General features: G+C 40.6%; 1 protein-coding gene and 1 long non-coding RNA gene across 10 annotated transcripts in view; one reads left to right on the top strand and one right to left on the bottom strand.

Moving 5' to 3' along the window:
* The window catches only part of SPHKAP (SPHK1 interactor, AKAP domain containing), a 70,308-nt gene extending 53,607 nt beyond the window's left edge, over positions 1–16,701 (bottom strand). For 6 of the 9 annotated variants that reach the window (XM_027464611.3, XM_072042395.1, XM_027464609.3 and 3 more), the window contains exons 1-2: positions 15,978–16,129; positions 13,365–13,433 (exon numbers count right to left, since the gene is read on the bottom strand). In XM_027464611.3, the coding sequence (XP_027320412.3) occupies positions 13,365–13,433; positions 15,978–16,114 (206 nt within the window). In that variant the 5' untranslated portion in view covers positions 16,115–16,129. Of the gene's footprint in view, positions 1–13,364; positions 13,434–15,977; positions 16,130–16,305; positions 16,322–16,561 lie in introns of those variants that run through there. The other 3 variants (XM_072042396.1, XM_038183580.2, XM_038183582.2) reach the window with 3 other exon arrangements.
* Positions 1–23,016, top strand: part of LOC140003181 (uncharacterized) — a 194,725-nt gene that overhangs the window by 57,426 nt on the left and 114,283 nt on the right. The gene's annotated exons all lie outside the window — the stretch shown is intronic.

A 23,016-nucleotide genomic window follows, 5' to 3' on the forward strand; every position in this document is an offset into this window, starting at 1 on the left:
CTAGAGAATAACACATAGTTGCCTGTAATCACATCCATCTCTCCTGAATCATACTGTAAAACATGGAACTAGCTCATTTTTATAAGTAAGCAGCTTGGAACAGCAAATGAAATACTTCCTGGATTAATTCACCTGGGTGGACATTATAAAAAGAAACATTTGCTGAAAAAGTTAAGGTGTAGTGACTGAAATGTAAACAAACAAACAAACAAACACCCACACAACAAGAGTGGTTGAATTCTGTAACCCAGGCAGAACAGCTTGCTATACTGTAGGTTTAGAGCAAAGGTAAGCCATGCACAGTCTGTTTTGTGAGCCAGTTGTATACTGCAAAGCCACACTCGCTTTGGGATGATGTTGATGTGAAAGACACAGCCATAAAGATAAGTAAGTTCAACAAATTATTTCCATGCAGAGCTGGTATCACCCCTCGAACAGTACGTTTGGAATCATTCAGGCCAGCCTGGTAAGATCTCCCTCTACATCATAACTGACTTGTCACAAGCTTAGTGAAACTTCTCTCTCTGAACACAGTGTGACAGCTAGTAGAAGCCACACAGAGCTAAAGGCCTCTTTCTCCAGAAATTTCCTAGAGTATCCAGCAGCATTCATGTTCTGCTTTCCAAATTGGGTCTGTAGGGTGCTTTTAATTCACTGCAAGTTACCTATGAGAAGATATGGAACACGTGGTGATAGACCATAGTAAGCAAACAGGTTACCATGGTTTAATAATCTGTCATCAGTTCTGACAGGATAACAGACCACATGAAATCTCCTAGTTTTCTCAACTGAAAACTAAAATGAATATTCATTAAGTCACCTTCACTAGAGCTTAAGTCAATGTGTTACGAGGAAGCTACTTTCAGCTTTTTGCCCAAATCCGCAGTCAAACATCAGTAAGGCTACATTTCTCTCAAAGGTTCATGTACAGATATTTTATTTAATAATCCTTGATAATCTCTTTAGGACCAGATATGGATATTCCCACTTCCACGGATAGGTAACTTTGTTGATATGTGAGGTACTATTCCATACATTTTGGAAAAAACAAACAAACAAACACAGAACACAAAATTTATACACTGGAATTAGAACATTGAATGAAAAATATAAAACTAATTTAGCACTTATTAATTGCTAACTAAGGGGAAGATTCATGAAGGGAGGACTGAACACACACAAATATAAAGGAGACCTGTACGTTACCTGACTTTACTTGAAAGGTGCAATACCCCCAGTACTCCCAGTACTCTCTAAAATACCAGTACCATTTGTATTTAGAAGGAAGAGTTTTGGGTGTTTACAAAATACCACTCTGTTGCTGAGATTGTATAGATAAAAATATTTCTCTGGGATTTGAGAGAGCAAAATAGCACTTTGTAAGCCTTATATGCTGTTCTTTAGCAGAATGAAGGACATTAAACATATGAAGTCACTCAGGTTTATATCTTCATTAAAAATAAGAACATCATATTCAAAGGTCAAATACCGTATAAGTGAAGTGCCCTCCTTGACAACTCCACATTTAGACTAGCGGCTTCCTCTGTACTCTGTACAGCTCAGGACTTCCCAGCACAGGCTGTGCATGGCCTCCTTTTATAAGATGCATCACTTGTGCCATCTAATAGTAAGTTATAATCAAGCCTGACCTGCATCTTGAAGAACAATGGCCACTGTTTTCTCATGCTCTTCCCTTACGGAAAGACTGAGTGGCTTTGCCCTGCAGGGAGCTGGTATGTTGACAATGAGTGTTGCTCTCAATTGTACTGGGTGCAGGTAACTGAACTCACATGGCAGAGTGTCTAAAAGAATAAAGATAATGGTGTAGCTGCTAACTGCTGGCCTTTTTGGACCTCAATTAAACAGTACAAATAGAGTAATGTATTAAAGTATAGCTAGAAAATAAAGTTAAGGAGTCATGCTCTGCAGTACCGGCAAATCTGTGCTATTTCTGGATGGTACTCCAGTTAGGGGTAACGCATTGCAACTTCCATACAGCAGTAAAGCAATCTTCCCAGTCATGTGGAAAGCAAAAAGATCTATAGCGTCTTCTTGATTCTTTAAAATCTGCTTACTTTCCAAAATAAATGACTTTTCATTTGTAAATATAGAAAACTTTGTTAAAGTTATGTGATGAGTGAAATAAATGTAGAATGTTATTATATGTTTTGAATGAGAAACAGCTTCGTCTCAGACTGAAGTTCAGAAAGGCAAAAGCAACTGCCTTAGAAATTACTGAAATCTCATAAACCTAAATTCTCATGCCAGCTATCCCAGTAGTCAGAGATGTATTTCACGTCCAGCTGATTACTCTGTGCATAGGTAAAACCAGTAACTGTTTCCCAGAACAAGGGGCAACACATTCAGGAGGGTCTATAAAACTTTGGAGCTCTTTTTTTTTTGTCTAAAGGTTCACGTTTCCTGTGCTGTAGCTGTAGAGCTAAACCTTTATCCTTGTGCTGCATTGCAGTTCAGGTCTGGAGCTGTGCTAGTAGAACAAACTCTAGCTTTTCACTGTTTGCAAAGCAGTTCACCCTGTCAGGGTTCACAGACGCTGAAAAGGGGAAAAATTGTCATGCATAAATGCAAGATTATAAGAGTTACATTTGGGAACAGTCCTAGACTCCTCAGCTGTTTTTCAGTGAGTTTATGGATGTACACTTTCTAAATGAAGTACAGAGAAACACATACACCCACATCTTTGCCACCACTGCTAGTCAGTTACGTGAACACCATAGGTATCATGCAAAGCAGATACGCAGCAGCACATACTAATTGATGGGAAAACGAGCACCCAGCTGAGTTTCTTCAGGATGGCCATCCAATATCACAAAATGAAATCTTTCACAACACAAGCAGATGCACAGTATCAGGTTCCGTCTAGCTACTTTCATGGGTCTTTCATTCGACACAGAACACAGGTTTGTCTTTTCAACACCTCTTTTACAATTACCTCTTCTTTCCGTTAGATCAGTTTCCTCTCTTAATAGACTCCTCTCTAAGCTTCAATTTTCAACGTGTTATGTGATTTCTTAAGAGAGCCTCCTCAGGCCATTCTGCTGTGCCACCTTTTGCTCTGTAGCAAAGCCAGTCAGATAGGCCAACTTTTCATCAACTCCCTAGAGAAAAACTATTCTGTCTTTCTGAGAAGTTGCCTGCTCTCATTAGTTTCTCAACAGCAGAAAGCTGAAAGAAACTGCTGCAGAGATGTGGTGGTGTCATCATCAAATGGTAAGTCTGCATTCATGTCCTATGCTCATTACTGAAGCACATCAGGAGTCTACACAAAGCACTAGTCCTTCAAGGCATCAGGCACAGATCAACGCCTTTTCACTGCAAGATAAAGCAAGCTGTTGAAGGCTTCAGGTCCTAATTCTCACCTTTCCTAGGCTCCCCTTGTTTAGCACCTGATGGAGAATGCTGATCTGACTTGGACTTGCTCATCGGATTTAGAGCTATCATGGAAGGCTTAATGAGGAATAGGCTGCCCAGGGAGGTGGTGGAGTCACCATCCCTGGAAGTCTTTAAAAGACATTTAGATGTAGAGCTTAGGGATATGGTTTAGTGGGGACTGTTAGCGTTAGGTCAGAGGTTGGACTCGATGATCTTGAGGTCTCTTCCAACCTAGAAATTCTGTGATTCTGTGAGGAATCTTTGTAGGAGGAAGGCTTATTGTAGGGCTTCAGTCAGTACAGTGCTCAGCAGAGGGTGCACATCTTCTGTAATAGCTACCAAAAATGTTCTGGATCTTGTGAGAGAATGACTTTTCCTTTGGTGTCAGAGATCCAAATTTACAATTCGCCTTTTGAAACTGAAGCTGGGAACCCGAACCAGTGGCCCGATGCTAAGAAGCATGCTATTTTCAGTTTAATACATCCATTAATAGAAGAGTTACCAGAGTCATTTATTTGCCACCAGATGCTGTTTTACTGATACATGAATTATGATTGATACTTCTTTCCTACAAAGCTAAATTGTCTCACTAAGAATGCAAACAGATTCTTGGAAATGGGAGGACTGCAGCAAAGAGCTATGAGGTTTATGGCATTAACTGTAATAGAAACCCATCCTTTGCTATTGAACAAAATGCAAAGCAATTGCTTCTATTTTCCTACATTGAATAATTCAGAAATACTGACCTTGATGACTCAAGACTTAATCAAAAAACCACAGCTGCTCCTAAAAATAATTACCTTCTTTGCAGATGTGGCAGATGGTGCTACATCAACTACGAAGAGGTAATTTATAGAATTCCCCAGGTTATCACTAAAGAAAATTAATCTTGTGAAACAATATCAGAAACTTCAATTTCCTACCATCTTGAACAATCATAACCTGCTTCAAAAAACCTTGCTGTTTAGTAATTGGTCCTAAGGAACAAGTTCAATAAATAATAAGTGACCACTACAATTTTTTTTGAACTAATCCTATTATAGCCTAGTACTTTTCATCTTTTCATTATGATCCCTCATCTCAGCATTTGGAACATACAAAACATACTGATCCATGGAAAAGATAATCTTGATGAAGTAAGTGAACCAAATTTTACAAAGTGAGGTTTCTCAGTGCAATTAACTCCAAGCTACAGTTGGCCACGTTTCTTATGTTCTGGTAATATCTGTACTGAATGTTACTGCCACCAAAAACTGTATGAATCTTATTTTGAAATAGAAATATGAGACAAGTGAAAGCACGGCACAATTCTTCAGCATATTCTTCACTTTGTACTCAGAAATAAACCAAAAAGCTACTCAGAAATTGAGGAAGGCAGCTAGCCTAATCCAGACCCTAAGCAAACAGGTTTTTTGAAAGGCATGCAGTGTTCAAGCAGAATCCCTTAACTTCAAAGTCCAAAGCCTTTTTGAAGTGGACATACTAGTCACATTGCTCCTCATGCTACCTTTCATATTTTGCAGTTTTAAAATTTACCTTTTTATGTAAACAGGTCAATAAAGTCACTAGCAGTAAAATCTTTAGATGTAACACTGTCAAAGTTACTATTTTAATCCACAAAATTGGTTTTGATTCAGTCTGGACCATGTGTATACTTCAATCAGAGCACAGATGGTTAGTCAAACAGATGCTCTATAAATACCTCAAACAAATGTCTTTCTGATTTTGTTATGGATTTGGAACCCATGTGCAGAATGTAATCAGTGGCAATACCAGGGGCTGATCTTCTAAGGTATTCATAGACTTGTTTCAGTCTCCCTTGGCTGCTGCTGACTTCACTGGGAATGGAAAATACTGAATAGTTCCCCTCGTTATCAGACCTGAGTGTCTATGCAGTCTAACAGGTACAGGATCAGGTTGCTAGTAAAACTAGCGCACTCAAAAGAGTAGAAGTTTAAGCCTTTATATTGAGATTGCTCATTTCACCATGCTTATTGGGTAATCTTGATTTACATTTCATTTTTTATCGGTGATATAGCTGCAAAAATGCCAGGTCTTTTGCTGTGTAGTAACGAAAAACAAGAACAAAGACAACACATAGTATTGTATGGGTTATACAACCCATAATTATACGATGCCTTTACCTTCCATGTTTCCAGAGCCCTGAGTGCCCTTTATTCTGTTTCAATTCAAAAAATAAAAATCTAGAAGCCTTTGCAAGCATTAGCAATGCTCGGACTCCTTTCAAAACACATTTTAAAAATATTACAAAAGAAGAGACAAGTTTAATGGAAGAATAACTGCAAAATGAATTAACAAAATTTTGTGTGATCTACTGCGAAATATTCCTCCCTTCCTTTGTTTAGTGACTGAATCCTTTAAGGAAAAATAACAATAAGATATAAAAAGAAGTACTGGATCAACAAGTAAGGACCAGACAAATTCTGATGAGGAAAAAGGCTGACTGATGTAGGGAAAGACTAAGGAACCGAGGCTTAAATTCACATGGACTGACAGATCAGCTGAGACTCCTTTACTACCCTACAAGTGAGGAGATCATACAGAGCACTGGCATGCCAGCTAAGTGGGAAACTTAATGCACAGCTGAGAGTTTGACTGCAGGAAAGATAAATCTTGTTCAAGGAAGGTTTCTAAAAACTGAATTGTTTATGTGTACCTAACTTAAGTGGGCAGCACTGACCAAGAAGATGATTTTAGAGAGATACAGACTGAACCCGCTATATCCAGATACTACAAAAAGAACAGAATAAGTCAGTTTCATTTCCTCTACAGCAAAGTAATAGGTTTGCTACTACTAAGCCAGTGAGCAGCAATATAAAATCAGAAACATTCCCAACAAAAATTCCTTATTTACTTAGCTTTTGTAGGTACACTGTACAATAGCACATGTTCTTGTGCTGTAGAAAGGACAAAGAGAAAACACTTGGGTTTCCTCTCAAGAATATTAACAACTGTGTATTTATTAAGCATCTTACCTTACTACTGCACTTTTGAAGGCAATGCCTATTCTTTGAGAAATGAATATGGATTACGTTGTTAGTGTAGCACAGTGTAATATTCTGAGGGTGTGATGTTATCTGACCTTACTTCTTTTAAAATAATGGAAAAAACATGGTGACACAGCTGGAATCTGGTGAAACTTAGTCCAAATTAAACACACAACAAATGTGTGTGCAGCTCCCACAGATTTCAACTAGACTTGGAAATTCTTAGCATTTTTCAAGATGAAGTCCAAGATGCTGCAAAATAGGCTTTCAAGCCAAAAAACACTGGGTAATTTTTAGAAGCCTGGTTTAAATGTTTCTTGCATTTAATAAACAATTTGATTTCTCTGTCTGCTCATCTTGTTATGCACACACTGTCAGGTGGGCATTTCAGGAGAACCAGAGGAGCGTAAGACAGGAAGAACCTGGTGATTTCATGTGCAGGATGTTAATCTTTGCTTAACTAGCTTGTTAAATATTTTTGGCATCTTGTTTATATCATATAGCTGAAATTCACTGTCAAGATTCTAAACTAGCTTTTGCCATAGAGCCATGCAGTATGTTTCTGATTAGGAGCATTAGAGCAGCACAAATCAAATATTGACATAACGGGTGTCAGAGTGCAAAATGTGCTATCAAGTATTTCACTAGCTGACATCTGTCTTGAAAGTTACCTTTTAAAGATCTTAGTTGTACTCTATAGAAGCCTTTCATTAATTAAATTCAAGACAGATACTAAATATTTTTGAAAGGAAGAGAGGGGTGACAACGTTTGTAACTTAAAAGCTAATGAGTATGTCATGATTTTATTTGAATAGAAAATGCAGGTAGCTAATCAAAACTTGCTAGATGTTTCAGTGTTTTCCTTTTTAGATTGATTGCAAAACAAATAGACTGTAAAAGCATGAGTGCAATGTGGTAGGTACTCAGGATTATGTGTGTGATAGGAAGGGGAACACCGCTTCGTGTTCTGAATGGGGTGTTTCTAATGGTAGGAAGACTTTTGGAAATTCTTTGTACCTACTCACTTCTACTCAGGAATAATAAATCTGGCTTTGGAAATATGACAGTAGGAAGGGGCTGGTTTGTCCCCCAATATTTAAAGGAGAAGCTTGGAAATTTTCTATTGAAAACATTCTTGTTTCCAGTCCTTTTTATTTGAAATAAAGTCAAACTGTGCAGATTTGAGCTGAATCTTTCATAACATTGTTTAGGATTATAGTAGTGTTCACAAACCAGTGATTTTACCTTAACTAACGACTCCAGAAATATAATACAGTACTCTAAAAATAAGTGTCTTCATCTAAATTAATCTCAGAAATGTCCTATTCTCTTCAACCCAGTATTGTTTCTATGACCACCTGCAGTTATATTCATAAACTATCTAGTTAAAATGTCAGGGTACATTCTGAAGTTATTTTAATGCCAAAGAATACATTCTGTCATTGCTCATCCAAAACACTTATTTTTACATAATTTACATGTCTGAAACATTCCTGAACAATTCTGTTCTGATTTCCTATTAATATCCCAATGAAACACAAATTTTATCAATTTTGATGCTGTTAATATGTCAACAAACAGCAATTTGTGTTAACATAGAGACAACAAGAGCTCAATACCACTGTTTGAAAAGTGAGTTTTTTTCTTGTTTTTTTTTTTTTGTTTGTTTTTTTTTTGTTTTTTAACAACACAATAATATTACCAGAGAAGTGACAAAAATGAAGCTGCCTTCCTGTTTTTTTTTCTTTTTTTTTTGGCAAGATCAATCCTCCTCCTTTCTATTCCCTAAAATCTTCTGCCTTTCTAACTGTATAAGGAACTTATCTCTGAGAGTCTAGAGATGAAACAGATCGCTGAGCTATTTATTTTAATTAATCATTTTTTTTTTCCTTGGTGGCAACTCCAGAGCTTCTTCAGCCACTGCTCTGCAATCAACTTCAGAATAGCTACGAAATTGTGATAACTGGGTCTGAAATACTTGCTGACTTTTTCCTGGGATGCCCGGGATCCGGCAGGACTACACACTGTTGACGGAGCTCAGGATAAGCTCACAGATAACCTTGCCATTATGTGCAGTGTGATTAAGTGTGTATTTGCTAATTGAGTATTCTTGTATTTACACCTAACACAAGAATATAAACCAGACTATGTGTAGACAGGGCTTTTCAGTTATCAACTCAGAAACCAAGAGAAGATTTGGTTGCAGAGAATGTGAGAAGGAAGAAATTGCTCTTTGATGCCACTTGCTCTTTTTTTATGTTTGGTCCTTGAAGACAGGAGGATAAGTGTTTCTGTTAGAACAATTTTAGTTCGGATGCAGACACATTCACTTACACCATAGTCTAGGAATGATCCTACAGTAAATTCAGTGAAACTGACCAATTAGTTGGGTCATACATGATGAACTAAACCCACTTCCTATATCACAACTGTTAGCTTGTCCAGGCTTTTTTAAAAAATAAAAATAACATGGTACTGTGACAATTTTGTATTCTGTAATGAACCCTAAAGTGTCAAATGACCACAACAAACAGTACAAAGTAAACTGAAGGTGTTCATTGTTTCTGGGGCAGAGGCATTAAACTACTTGAGCAGAGCCCAGCAGCAGCCGTGCTCTTCCTCTGACCTTCACTGGGCGCAGAGGTGGATTCTTGACTTGGGTCTTTGGGAGCATTTAGATTTTACTCTGCTCACCACTGCAAAGTCTTAATCCTTTAATTCAAAGGAACAAAGAAAACGGTACACACATAAATCCAGGTTTTGCAAAATTACTGTTGTTTTACTAGTGGGAGATCACTGTAGCGAGTTCAGCTAGAGAAAGATACAGTATAATATACAGGTCATGTTCTGTGCACCCAAAAGAAATCCATTCCAAAATAAACATGGTCCTATGATCTCTTGCTCTTAAAAAAAAAAAAAAAAAAAAAAAAAAAGCAAGAGATCATCTTTTCTTTTTTTTTTTTTTTCTTTTTTTTTTTAGATGGACTTGGATTATTATTTACACTTGTGTTATTTGTTTATGGTGCATCTCTGGTTTTTTTTCAGTAGTTATTCAATCATTTTTCTGTACATGACATATCCGTGTTATGCTCAGATGCCCATTGCACAATGTACAGTATTGATTTCCATAACCTTAGAAATATGGCTGCACTTTAAGCAGCATCAAGGCTTTGCATTAGGAAATTACACTAACGTTTAAATTATATCATGCAAACCACTGAGACATTCCAATCACATGGCCATTGGATTTCAGTGGATTTATGGCATATATTGTACACAATTTATTGGCAGGTACAATATGAAGCCAAAATTACATGACCATTTAACTACACCCCTCAACAGCCATGCTATTACTTCTATATTTTTACATATTCCAGAAAAAAAAGTATTTTTTTCTAGTTGAGGGGAGGGTTTCATTCCAGACTTGTGGGAGGACAATGGGTTTTTCATTTCACTATCACAGCATGCAATTTTCTTCCTTTTAAAAATAAATGAACTGTTCATTTTTATTGGATATCTACAATGGTAATACACATCTTCGTCTGAGAGGGAAGAAATTGCCTTGACAACATAGAATAGCGATCTATAAGCATGTTGTTGGACTGTTATCCTGCTGATTTGATCTCTTCCCTTTTCAGACTGAAATAGCATAGACAGCTATAAATGAATCTTGGGGGAACAGGATAAGGACCTAATTTAAATACAGTTCTGCAAACTAAGATACATCTTTTTTTTTTTTTTTTAATCCCTTTAAAAGCCACTGCATGTAATGAACAGCTCCACTGCTGGCAGAGATGCACTGTAGCTGGTATACAAAATTCTGAGGCATATTTAGAAGTATGCAATCTCCTGGAGGCTACTTGAGGACCCCTTAAGTTTTTCTTGCTGAAGGAACTCAAGTAACTTAAGGTTAGCACACGAGGCAGCACTGCTGCCCCCTTAGGGCTGCTGAATGCATTTCCTTGTATAACTGTTCTGGCATTTGGCTGAACGGTTGCACTCAAGCTTCCTGAATTTACCTATCCCATACATCCTGTGCTGCCACTCCAGTAAGAAAATTAGCCTCTGTGCAGAGAAAACAAACAAACAAAAAAAGCAGCCTACACATCATCTAACTGATTAGTTAATGCTACAAAGTCACTAATTCTATATAACATTCCACCACATGGGTGCCCAGGGTATTTTTGGGAAGGCAGTAAACCATTATCCAAGTCTGGGCATCCTAAATTCTGTGGATCTTTCTTTTTAAGAGGTTTTAACTGTAACACAAAACTCCTTAGTTCAATGAATTCCAGTTTTTCAGCAGTTCATGTAATAAACCAAAACTCTTCCAGAAAAGAAATGACTCCCGTAATTCTTGGAAGCTGGTTACAGCCAGTGCATGGAGATAGCTCAGAAACAGAGTGTAGAGGGTAGGACCCGGTCTTAAAATGGACCTGCTAGGGTTATACGGGACTCGATGACCACATTTCACTAACTGGGAAACATGCACTGCATCAGGTTCTGTGTTAGATTTCTTTATAAGTCTTTTATTTCAGCTGTAGATTAAACTTCATTGAGATCTAGAACAGAATTTTTCTTAGGTAGCAGTCAAGCAGAATTTATTAGGTATACAATAAATTGTGATGCCACAACCAGCAGAAAACAGCTTTGATAAAAAATGCTGACTATCTACTATGTGTCATGGACATTGGCAGCAGCCAGATATTTAATAATAATCACTCAAGTGTTGAAGTGAAGAAAATTAATGAGGGAAACTAAAGAGATTAATGAAAATAATCCAAGGTTGACAGGACTAAGCAAATCCTAAAAAAGAAGATTTAAAATTTATACTGAGCACCAAATAAGTGCCAGCAATCATAATGCTAATCAGCATATACTAAATTTGTACTAGTTTTTAAGAGAAAAACAGCAATACTCCATATGAATTATGCGATCCTGGACCGCTATCCTCACCTGGCTGAGCTCTCTCAGCCTCTCCTGGCAGCCTGCCCCTGGCCCTGCAGCACCTCAGGCACACAAAGCACTCTGCTGTCTGAACATGGGACTTGCTGTCCTGACTTCTGGCTGTGCAGGTGCCAATCATGCCTTAAAATACAGCTTCCATGCATGCTCCAGTTTATGATGTTCATAGCCCCAAGTGGCTGATGAATGACAGCTGCATCGGGGAGTGACTTGAAGGCGGTTTTAGTGCTGAGGTTCCTTATCCATTTGTGGATGAAAGCTCCCATCAGCCTAACTCTGCCTCACTCCTGCTCAGACTATAGCTTAACAAATTACATTTGATGAGAAATAATAAAGTAATTAACCTAAGGCTGAGGAAGGAAATGGCAAAACCCTGCTAACTTAATAAGTGTGCTTACAATCATTATTGGAAAGAACTCGTAGCCTAAAACATATATAAAATGCACAGCACAGGAACAAAGTATGACGCCAATCAAATTACCATGGAAGTTTTCTGAAGCCTATCCTGGGGGAGAGATGTTTTGAAGGAGGAGAGGACTGGGTGATACAGAAGAAAGACTGGTAAGCATAGGCAGCACTGCAAATGCTATGACTGATACCATTACAGGCAGTGCAGTAAGAAGGGGAGAGGTGATGCACAGCAGCAGAACGGAAACTAAAAGAGGAGAGTAATGGATGCAAGTATGAAGTTCATGCGGGAGGCTAGGCTAGCCTGGATTAAATAATGCAAATTAGGTAAGATTGGTAAAATAAAGCAGAAAGTGTAGATGCAAGTCTGGAAGCTAAGCACTAGGGTTTTGTCACAAGAGTGCATATTGGGTTAGCGAAACAAAACACAGAATTTATGCTGTTCAGTTCTTTACTGCTTCTGCAAGTCTCCCTCCTCCTGTCACCCGCAACCCCACTGCTGGAGGCAGCAGATTTCTCATCCACAGACTTACAAACATTGATACTAAGTTGCTTCTGCTTTTAGAGGAATTTTTCTCCCTTGACCTCACCGAAGAAAAACATCCCTCTGAGAATTATTGCCTGTTTGACAACATAGGTTAGCCAGGTTAATGAACTGTTCAAAGTATTTCCCCTTGAAAATAGAACAGAGCGTGTCATTTCAAGAATTCCCACCACTGACAATCAAATTGACAATACAAGCTGACATTTTAAGAAGGTGGTGAATCTCACAAATGATCACGTTAGATATATTTTCTGGCCACTCCAATGAAAACATTTGGTTAATTCACATGCTAATTTGCAAATGAAAAGCATATCCATAGAGTATTAAACTTGTGACACCATCTACTGCTCTAACGCATGCAGTTATCCTGATAATTAAAGTTCTGGCAATACACAGTTCAGGAGATTTCTTCAGTTGTTCTCTTTCATTTCAGTAGGATTTGTAATATATTTGTTTCTCTTTTTGTTCGCAAAGGTGGACAAATACAGAGAATGGATCTGCAGCCTAGGCAGTCTCACCGAACACTACCCGTCACCTCGAGTAGCTCAGTCTTTGCCTACTTCATACATGGGTCATACATGATGAACCATGAGTGGAACCATCATTCCACTCATCACTGACAATGGCTCCAAATTAATTCAGAGTACTGCTTCCTGGTGTTCTGTTTTTGTTGCTTTCAATTCGTTACCGAATCCTTCAAAGAAACTGTTAGATCTAGCTTAGTTCCTTGATTGTAGTACTTCATAATTTGGGTCATTGCCTGCAATTTTGTCTCCTTACAGGATCAAAGTTTTATTTCACTCATTCCTAAAAGCATCTTTTCCCATTTTAGCACAAAGCCACCAGATCTGTTCTCTCTCCTATACAAAATCTGGGCGGCTTTGCAGGACTGCAGGAGCAGCTGCCAGCTGAAGTCTGGGACATTAGTGCTGCTGTCTAAGTTACCGACTGAAATGAGCAAGGGCAACATGCCTACTGTCTGTAAGAAACGTCTCATAAAAACACAGCTTTTGCATCTGTTCTTAGCTTTGAATATCTTAACTTACCTCTCTGCATCTTTGATCAGGCCTAGCATATTGATCAAATATGAAAAGTGCTTGGTTTCCAACAGGGACCTATAAAATCAGAAAGGCTTTTCTTAGCTTTTATCTGTGTTCTGCGAGCTTAAGTCTTCTGCAATACCAAGTATTACTGGGATGTAGCAAAGATTTTATTTCATATAGGTGATACAAAACTTTTTGTAGTACATGAAGAGTGAGTTTATAAAAGATAGCAAACATTCTTTGGGCTTCTCTTTTCAATGTTTAAAACATAAAAGCTGGTATTTCTCATCTGTGTTTCATGGGAATGCATTTTAATTCTTTTGAATTCAGTCTAATGTTGCTTCTAAGCCTCAGTGATGCTTCTAATTCTCAGCTGAAGAACACATTATTCCTCCTTTTCTTTCCGGTTTTCAAACAAAAAGTGAGTTGAAAACATGTGCCAGTCCAAGAGACGAGCGTCTGAAGACTCTTATTTCTATGTCAGCTAAGATGACTTTCAGATAAACAGGCTTGGCCAAAAAATTGTGTATGTCTATAGGTTTTGTTTCATAAGCTTAAGCAGAAAAGCTGCAATTTTACCAAAAACGGTAACTGTGCAACAGCATTCCAGGTAGTCAATAGCTTATACAGGACACAGAAGCAGAGCAGTTCCTGGCTTCTATGTAAATAATGCACATGTTTTTCTTTCTGCCTTTCTCCTGAAAAAGCAAAGCGCAAGCTGGTAGGTTTAAGGACTTAATGCAGTTTTGTTCATTCACCATAAATTAAAAATCATTATGGACCACAGTTGCAGGTTCCTAACTGTGACGTCTACCAAAAATGTCTTTTAGCTGCTTGAAGGAGAAGCGACAGCTACCAGTTCTGTGCAGTTCTCTGCAACTGCTCATGTGATCCCCAGGGTAAGCATTCACTCCCAGAGCTACTGCTGGAGAATTAATTTATCAGTGGATGCCCAAAGGCTCTGCTCTGCTGTGCTCCATGGTTGCTGAAGGCATCCAGATACAGCCTTTTGTTTTTACGTTCAGCTATGGAAGCCAAAGCAAGGGTACTGAGCAGGAATCAACATGCAGCCCAAATTTACGTAGTGATCACAGCATGTGATGGCGGAGTCAGCAAGGAAGGCAAAGCTTTGGCCCTGGTTTAGCAAGCTGGGTGTATGTGACTAAGACCAGCCACAGAAACATGCCCATGTCTAAAGTGATTCTGCAGGGAAGATGCAAAAATCTGTTTGTTCTTTAACATTTTGGCAGTAAGACTTCCTTCTTTGGTAAGGTCTATAAAGCTAACTCCCAAATGCTAACATTAATTGTTTGTGCTTCTGGGCAGCTGCTGTAAGTAGCTTCCAGTTAAAATCCCCCAAATATTCTAGGGGCTGGTGGGTGGGTATGATGAGCTGAAGGTGTATGAAGAGTAGCTATTTGTCCCAACGTGCTTTTTTTTTTCCCCAAAGTTTGCTGGTGAAGACAGGACTAGGCAGTTCTAATTATCAGCTTTTCTGGGATCCTCTGACCCTTATTTGCAGACAGAAAATACGAAGTTTATGTAGCTCAGCAAAGAGAGGGTTACCTTGATTAAAAAATAACAAGCAGCTGTCAACATGCTAGCTACAGGAGATAAAAGGGGTGAAAAAGAGAACTGCAGTTCTAGGAGCAAGGAAGGCTGACTTGCTTAGACTGCAGAAAGGAAATCATCCTTCAGTATGAAGAAAAAGGTACATTGCTCACAGGAGTGAGCTAAGTCTTGGCCTTGCTACAGAAATAGACAGTATTTCCAGGTAATATAGGCCTAGCTAGGGTGAAGAGCTGACCAGCTAGCAGAGCTCTAGAGTGGGACTGGTTTTTCAAGAGGTGTTCTCTATGATGATGAAAAGCTTAGCAACAATGTGGAGTTGGAAGACAGTTGTATCCCTATGAGGAAGCAAGCATTTAACAGTGAAAGCAAGACCATAAGCAAGGAAAACAGCACGCCAGCTTGGTAGCTTTAAGTCTATCTCTGTGGAATGTCTGTTTTATCCTGACCTGGGCTACTGGGTTCAAGATTGTGTTTTACCCATTTTTTCCTTCTAGTGAGTGAAATACAGTATGTCAGATCAGACAAGCTGGAAGTCTTTGTCCTTAAATTCTGAGTCCTTTCTACCCCCAGACTGCAGCTTCCCATAAAACACTAGTTTATAAAATCACCTTGGTGTGTGTGTAGGGAAGCTTTATACAGGAAATACTAATGGTGATTTTTTTTTAATTAAAAAAAAAAAAAAAGCTAAATCCTCTTAACTTCACCCTTAAATGCCAAGGGAGAGGGCTATTCCTCCTAGGTTAGGCAATTCAGAACAAAGTGCAAAAGCATTATTAAGATTTTGTCAGAAAATAATTATTGATTTGAAAGCCTATTCTCTTCTAAAGGGTGTTTTAAGTTATTTCTTTTAAACAAATAAAAGCAATTTTTCATGCAAGTGATTATTGCTCATTAAATGCGTGCCCCCCTCCCACCGCTGCTGACTGTCCAGGTAGCTCTGTATCATTTCATTGCCTTCCTTTTGAGAGAACACAGCCTAAATTTCTAATATTTAGCTTTCTCTTTGGGACGCTGCATGACCCAAACAAACCCAATCGTAATCACCTGCAGCACACGCTCTGCATCTCTGCCAGCCCGTGATGCACCCAACGGGCACAGTTTCTGTGCTCCTGCCTGCCCGCTCTCATCAAAATGCGATTTCCTTGCGATCGCTGAAGATTCCGCTTAACTGCATCTCGCATCTCCAGCAGGCTGCTCCTGTCTGTGCTTCAATTTCCCTCTTGCAGGAAGTTTTGCTCTAATCTGCTCCCCGTAAGCGGCGGCTCGATGCCAGGAGCGCGGTGCCGGCCCCTGCCCGAGCCCCGGCCCCTGCCCGCACACGGAACCGGCTTAAGCGCGGCACCCTAACGGCGCTTCGTTAAGATTAACTCACCGGCTCTCTTAGGACGCTAGAGCAGGGGAAAAAACAGCAGTTAGAGGGAAACCCAAGGACTACATCGCCGGTTCCCTCGGTGCGGCAGCGGGACCCCCCGGCAGCCCCGGGCCGGGCGCCACTCTCCCTCCGAGCCCCGCGGTATGGCGGGGAGCCCCGGTACGGAGCGGGGCCCGCTGCCGCCCCCCGTGTCGGGGTAAGGGGGCGCCCGGCGGGGCCGTTCCTCCCCCGGGGAGGGGCGCGGTGCGGGCCCTACCTGGGCGGGGGGCGGCCGGCCATGGCCGTGACGGGACTCCGGTGGCGGCGGCACCTCCGCTCCGCTCCGGCGGGGCAGCGGGAGCGCGGCCCCGGCGCTGCTGCCGGTGCCGCTGCGGCTCCTGGCAGCCCTGCCCGCCCCGCCTCACTCCTCCCCGGCCCGCCTCCTCCCCGCCCGCCCTCACGGCTCCCTCCCGGCCCCGGGGCTTTCCCCAAGCGGTGCCCGCGGAGCCGTGCCGGGGGGCCGCAGGGCTCGCCCAGTGGGGAGCGGGACCCGGCCCCAGCACCCGGGCGGCTGAAGTGCCCCGAGGGTTGTGTCTGTCCGCGTGTCTGTCAGCCCGGCTGCCTCAGATGCGAGCCTGGAGAATTTAGAAGAGGGAGAGGGCTCTGGTGAAACGCCTCGGTCTTGTTTTGACCGCTTTCAGGATATTTTATTTAGCGGCTTGCTACTTGCAGCAGTCTTACCCTCCCTACCCCCCAAGGCAGTACTAAACATCTTGTGCCTGGGCTGAACCTGCACTGTGGGAACGATTAGAATCGGTTTCTGACCATAAATTTACAAAGAGGTGAGGTTAAAGGCAGCCTTGTAAGGTGAGGCGTGGTGCAGGCAGCGTGATGGGGAGCGCTGTGCTGAGCTGTGCTCGGGAGGAGACCTCCGGCTCAGGTGTGAGGCTCTCAGGGCTGGAGGTTACCGGCATCACCGCCAGCCACTGCCACCATCCACCTTTTCCTGAGATTAGTTTTCGGTACGTTTGTGCTCTAGGTCACAGCCCCTGCTCTGCTCTGTCCACTGGGGTGACACAGGAACTTTGCTTCTGTTAGTTATGTGGGAAACTCTGTGTTCAGCAGAGGAGTTCAGCAGTAAGGCCGTGGCAAGGACTTGTAAATATCCCCGAACACTGCTGGAAATGCAACTGATGTACAGTGAGCCCTGCTCTTTAGTCATTGCTGTGTTCAGAGATTTACTGAACGAATTCAAAGACTTAGAGGGAGGGCAGGTGGCCAGGGCAGCTAAAGCCCTGCTTTGACAGCAATCTTTTCTTTGTGCAACAGAGACTTGGTGTTTCTGTCCTTTAAATGCTTTGTTCCTGTGTTCTGTCTACACCTTGCTATTATGAAGTCATGAAGCTTAGCAAAGTCTGGAAGGGTCTGAGACATGTCGAGGGAATAATTTTATATATGATGTCAGGTTTTGTTCTCTGTTCCAATTTACAGTGCAGACATTTTGTAAACCAACTTTGGAGCCGTGGTATCATTTGACTACTCTGGAAGTGTAAGAAAGGCTACCTGAAGTGTTTGCTCTTGGTGACTTTGCTTAAACCAGAGGAAAAAGTTTCAAGTTAATTTTAAAACACCTCTTAAGACTTTGCACTTAGGGTATGGATTATCCTTGCTGTTTTAGCAGTGGATCTGTCAACTTGTAAAGTGACAAATGAGCGATGGCAGGACTGATAGCTACATTGTGGTGGCTATGGGTAAATGGGAATCAAAGCAACTGAAAGTTCTGGGTTTCAAACGGAAAGTGGAGAAGCTGAGAAATCTCAGACAACACAGCCTCTTAGGGGAGCACTTGAAGCATGCTGGCCTAATGCCAGCCCATCTGACAGCACAGAGACCTAAGGAATCCTTCCAGGCTCTGACTGACTCTGAGTGAGTGGAAAAACAAGCCCTGCTCACTCCTGAAACTGAATGAAATGTTACCTGTGAATATGCCAATTTACTCGCACTGCTTACATCCTCCTTTGACACAGCCCCCGTGGCACTGTGTCCTGCCTTTCTCACTCTCCAATTGCTCTTGCATCCCTCCTTCCTGGAAAGAGGCTTAAATGCCCTTTCCTCCTCCTCAGTTCTCCCCATACACACCTCATCTTTTGGGGTCATTCAGATTCCCAGGTCTGTTGGGTCCCTCGACCCTGTTGGCTCTGTCTCCCTTCAGCTCTTTTATAATAGACATCATTGCCCAACCCAAGCAGTGCCTAACATTTTCTATCAGCTTTCACTTGATTGGTTACTTTAATTTCACCAATCCTCTCTAAACAATTTGTACATGACTTTGCATCAAATCTCCAGTTTTGGATTTAAGTGTCCTATTTTCTCTTCCTTGTCACGGCACTCCCGTTTGGATACATTCAATCCTGTTGCCACCTGCCTTCTAATCTCCCACACTTCTTCATTTAGTAGCTTGTCTGCTCCTTCTTCACTGTCATTATCTTACCCTTTATCTATCTGTGTTTAAACATTTCTTCTATCACACATGTCTACTATTACTTCAGATTGAGTCCAGACCAGACGTGACTCTACCTAGGTGTCTCTTTAGGCTGTGTTTAGGCTAGTAATTAAAGCTAGGCTTTAGAGAAAGGCCTGTTCTCTGCCCCATGGGCACAGAGCAGAGCGTGGCTTGTGTCTAACTCCCTTTGTTTGCAAAGCAGTTTGACAGTTTGACCTCATACAGACAGGTGGTGGTGGTGTGTGTGTGTGTAGGGGTTTTTTTATTATTTTTCTGTACTGCCATTTTTTTTCCCTCTATTTGAAAAACACTAACAATTAGAGAGTATAACCAATCGTGGGGCTGTGCCTGCTCTGTTGACACACACAGACATAGCTGATGTTACCAGTCGTGGAACATGGTCATCTATTTCAGCCATCAATATGGTCAGTTTTTTGTTGTCTAACCTCTCTGAGGTCTTGGGCACATCCTCAGCATTTCAGCCTCTCTTTGTTCTGTTAGCCTTGATTCTTGGATTTATGTACAGTAGTTATTTGAACCTTCTTGTCACTGCCAAGGGTAAGGCCTTTAATGTTAGCTCATCCCCTGATCTTGTACTTACCTGAATTCTTCATGAATTCTGGAGAAGCTCAGACATTACTTACCTACAGATGTTCTATTTGACTGTCTCATGCCATTTCCCATCTTTAGCTCTTCAGTTACTCTCCTTTTCCCTAGCAGCATGCAATTCCTTTCTCTCTGTGTCTTTGCTGTTCTCTCTCTTGCTTCTTCTACTTTTACTCTCTTTGCTTTTTCATTCCCAACAATTCTGCTGTAAGTCCCTTTAACTTTCTAGGCTACAGTTTTCACATTCCTGCATTTGGGTTTCAGAACAGCTTCTTCAGTACCGCTGGATTCTGTGCTCCTGCTGTGAAAGAAAAGGACAGACAGATCTTCAGCAAGGGACAGTTTTGAGAAAGGAAATACCAATTTTCTCTCACTGATGTTTGCACTCCAGAAGTTCTTAAAAGCTTTTCCAGTCTCTACTTCTTTCTGATTGCTTGCCCTTGTGTATGGTCAGGGGAAGAGCTCTGTGCCAGAGAAAAGTTTGTCCCTGATTAGAAGCATGGATATTTGTTGCTCATGCTTTCCCGTATGTTTTGTATTTGTTCCCTGATTTGATATGGCTCTGAACCATTATTTTTCATCATAAACACTGCTGCTCATCTGTCCTTTACTCCTGCAGATAGCACTGAGTTAACACACATACTGGTTCGTAGTTTGTTAAGAAAGACTGATCCCTTCTCTGTCTTTATTTATTTACTTATTTATTTATTTTTATATTTCCCTTGGTTGCTCTTTGTTGTCTGGCTTGATCATCCTGCAAAACCCACAAACCCGTCTTGTACAGGGGACATGGACTCTGCTATTAATTCTACCCATTTTATAGCCCCTCTTGGAGCCAGTAGTTATCTTCTGAATTTCCTCACAATCCACCAGAAATGCCCTCATTTCAGGTACTTGCTCTCCCCTCCTGTGAAAGCCCATAGCCTTTGTTTCTGAGGAACTGGCCCTGTCTGGCTTTGTGCAGTTGTTCTTATTGCTTGGCAGTGTGGGTACATTGCCTAAAAAAACTGTTCTCTTGCCTGCAACCTGCCTTGACAGAACAGAACTGATTACTGTCACACATTGACTTATTTCAGAGCTGTCAGTGGAAGTGTATCTTCTCCTCAGCTTTTAGATATGTGTTGGCAACAGGAAGAGACTACTGTGGCAGTTCAGTTAGCTCTGCCTGTCTTTCTGTGTCAGCCCAGGACAGCGTTCCCACACTGGGTAACAGAAAGTCATGGCCAGAGAATAGAAGTGCCTTCGCAGGATACAGACTGTGCCAGCTGTTTGCCTTCAGTTTTTGCTGGTTTAGACTTTAATAAAAATTCCAAGCAGCTATTTAAAAATAATTAATTATCCTTTCTGTTGGGAAGACAGGCAGAATTAACTGCTGCAGAGTTGTCAGTTTGCACTAACAGAAACAATGGTACCAAACAGAGCTGACTATCACATGAGAAAATATGTCAATCATTCCTGAAAAGGCAGAGGGAGCCAACCTTACACTAAGGCACTGAGGTGGGTTTGAAGTTTTTTTCACTTTCAGTAAAAAGCCGTCCTTGAAAACTCTGCTTATGCATGACTTGTTTTTTCCCAGGAAACCTATCCAGTCTAAACTGATGATGTAACTTGATGATATTTTCAGGAATACATCAGTTTTGTAGGGGACTGGGGAAATTAGATTTCTGTTTTCCACTTCCCTTTGCTTGTCCTATGAGCTGCTTTTTACTGAACTGTCCTAATTAAAGGTAGGGATGTAGAAAGTTTAGCATGTGGTACGTGCTTAGAAAATCAGGATCGAAAAAGCTTGCAACATCTTAACATTTTCGGGACAGAGGAATAATCATTCCAGAATAAATTTGACACTGTCTGATCCACAACAGATGGACCATCTTTCTTGCATAACAAAGAAAAAAATAAAATTCATCCAGTGACAACAAGATCCTAATCACGGCCTTTTGGCTCTATGTTAATTAAATTATATTTTTGGTGCACCTCTATATCCTTCTTTGTCCATGTTTGCTGTGCAGGTGGTGTGTACACAGTTTACTATTTTGGTGGATGTGTAGTTACTCCTATAAGTTAAACTGTTAGCATTGAAGGTTGGGTAGTTAGCTTTTATATGGAAATGTTTTGGATTAAGGCCTTTTTTACAATAACAATTTTATTTATTTATTTATTTATTTATACAATTTTGGTCATTTAACTATACAATCTTGTTAGATCAAAGTCCTTTATACCTTTGTCAAGACAGGTATTGGGGCCATGGTTAAAGCACTCTTTGTTAACAAGCCAGTGTTGAAGAGGTGTCATAATGGGTTGCAACAAATAAGTACCATGAATGACTTTAATTTGTATTAGATCTAGCTCATAAGCTTCTCACTGGCAATGGCTAGAAACTTTAGAGGAAGATGGTCTAACAAAAGTAGCTGGTTGACATTGTGAAAAGAGAATAATCAGTACAGTTGGCCACTTGGCTCCAGACTGGATGACATGCCTCCCCATTTAATAAGTGCAGATCATTACCATAGAAAGTGAGTGGTACCTGTATTGATTTTTCATCTATATATGTATCTGTAACTACAAAGAGAATTTTTGGCTAAAATAACCTCAAAATATTTGAGTTAATCTACAAATATAAATATTAAACCTACTCATTCAATCTCTCATATTTCCATATTTACGTGGTATTTTCAGCCTACACGCATTCCCAGAAAAGATGGGGGGAAAAGAAGGGAAGATAGAGTTAAATCTAAATATTCTTAATTTATATTACAGAATAAAGTTTTTCCCTGATTTTTGAAGATACGCTGCTGAAAATGGTTTGTTTGTCAGGTTCATTTCAGTAAACTAGAGAGTATTGAGTATTTCAGCTGATCTGAGCTGTTTTGTTCCACAGATAAAGAAGCTGATGTTTGCAATAAACTCAGACTGGGCTACTTAGTTCCTGTTAGGTCAAACATAATACACTCAGGTCTCTTCCAACCTAGAAATTCTGTGATTCAGAATCGGACTAGAAGCTGACAACAGTAATCAGCTGGTAGGCAATGAGCCATCATCTGTAGCATTCAGGGAAGTATTCAGGCATATAAAGGTGGTAATGCATATAGAGTAGGCAGGACAGACATTCACAAATATACTCTTTGGCTCCATCTGTGCTGTCCTGAGTTTTCAAAAAACATTTTTGGCTTCACCTTGTTCTCTCCACCTCCAAACCTAGTTGTATGAGCTGTGAGAATACACTGCACAACTGCTGTGTGCTTACTGCTCCTTCCTATGACTCCAGAGTTAAAATGCTGCTACTTACTCAAAAGACTGTGACTACTTGACCCAGCTAAATTTTGAGAATTCATATAGAATTTTTAAATTCTTCTGAGTAATTATTGAAAATGGGTCTGGAATTCTGAGTTTTTATGAGAATCACTGGATTGTTTTTCATCTCTAGACTGTCTAAGTCTAGCTACAATCCTCCAAAATACTGCTTTCCTCAGGCTTCATATTTGTGGCCATTCTCTTGGGTGAAATTTTTGAATGGTAGAAGCAGTTAGTTTTTTAAACAGGAATTAATTTGTATTTCCCCAGAAGGGGAGGTCAAGTCAAAAAGACCTCATGGCGGATATGAAGAAGTAGTATCTACTTTTCCT

The sequence above is a fragment of the Anas platyrhynchos genome, chromosome 9, assembly GCF_047663525.1.
Source record: "Anas platyrhynchos isolate ZD024472 breed Pekin duck chromosome 9, IASCAAS_PekinDuck_T2T, whole genome shotgun sequence".
Taxonomy (NCBI): domain Eukaryota; kingdom Metazoa; phylum Chordata; class Aves; order Anseriformes; family Anatidae; genus Anas; species Anas platyrhynchos.